The sequence below is a fragment of the Pterocles gutturalis genome, unplaced genomic scaffold (genome assembly GCF_000699245.1).
Source record: "Pterocles gutturalis isolate BGI_N339 unplaced genomic scaffold, ASM69924v1 scaffold9345, whole genome shotgun sequence".
In the NCBI taxonomy this organism is placed as follows: domain Eukaryota; kingdom Metazoa; phylum Chordata; class Aves; order Pterocliformes; family Pteroclidae; genus Pterocles; species Pterocles gutturalis.
Window position 1 is genome coordinate 1 of NW_010143422.1, and position 277 is coordinate 277.

A 277-nucleotide genomic window follows, 5' to 3' on the forward strand; every position below is an offset into this window, starting at 1 on the left:
AAAGAGGGGACACCCTCTTTGAGGCTGGAGGTGGGGGATAGATGCTCCAGACCCATCCAGGGGAGATGGGGAAGAGGCGTTGGAGGGGGGATTCCTGCATGATGGGGGTGCGGGTCAGCCAGGAGAAGGGGGGACAATGGGGGTGCCCACCTGGGTAGGGGACCCATGGGACTGAGGGGCCGCTGACTGACTGCTAGGGCCTCTGGCTCCTTTCGCAGCCACCCCCCGAAAGCAGCGGCGGGAGCGCACGACCTTCACCCGGGGACAGCTGGATGTG

The 277-nt window shown here is 65.7% G+C and overlaps 1 protein-coding gene across 1 annotated transcript in view; it reads left to right on the forward strand.

The window, feature by feature from the left end:
- Nucleotides 1-197: 197 nt before the first annotated feature.
- OTX2 (orthodenticle homeobox 2) overlaps nucleotides 198-277 on the forward strand; it is a gene marked incomplete at its 5' end in the record, with an annotated part of 3,180 nt that continues 3,100 nt past the window's right edge. The window contains one exon of the mRNA XM_010084729.1: nucleotides 198-276. Within this exon, the coding sequence (XP_010083031.1) occupies nucleotides 198-276 (79 nt within the window). The remainder of the gene's footprint in view (nucleotide 277) is intronic.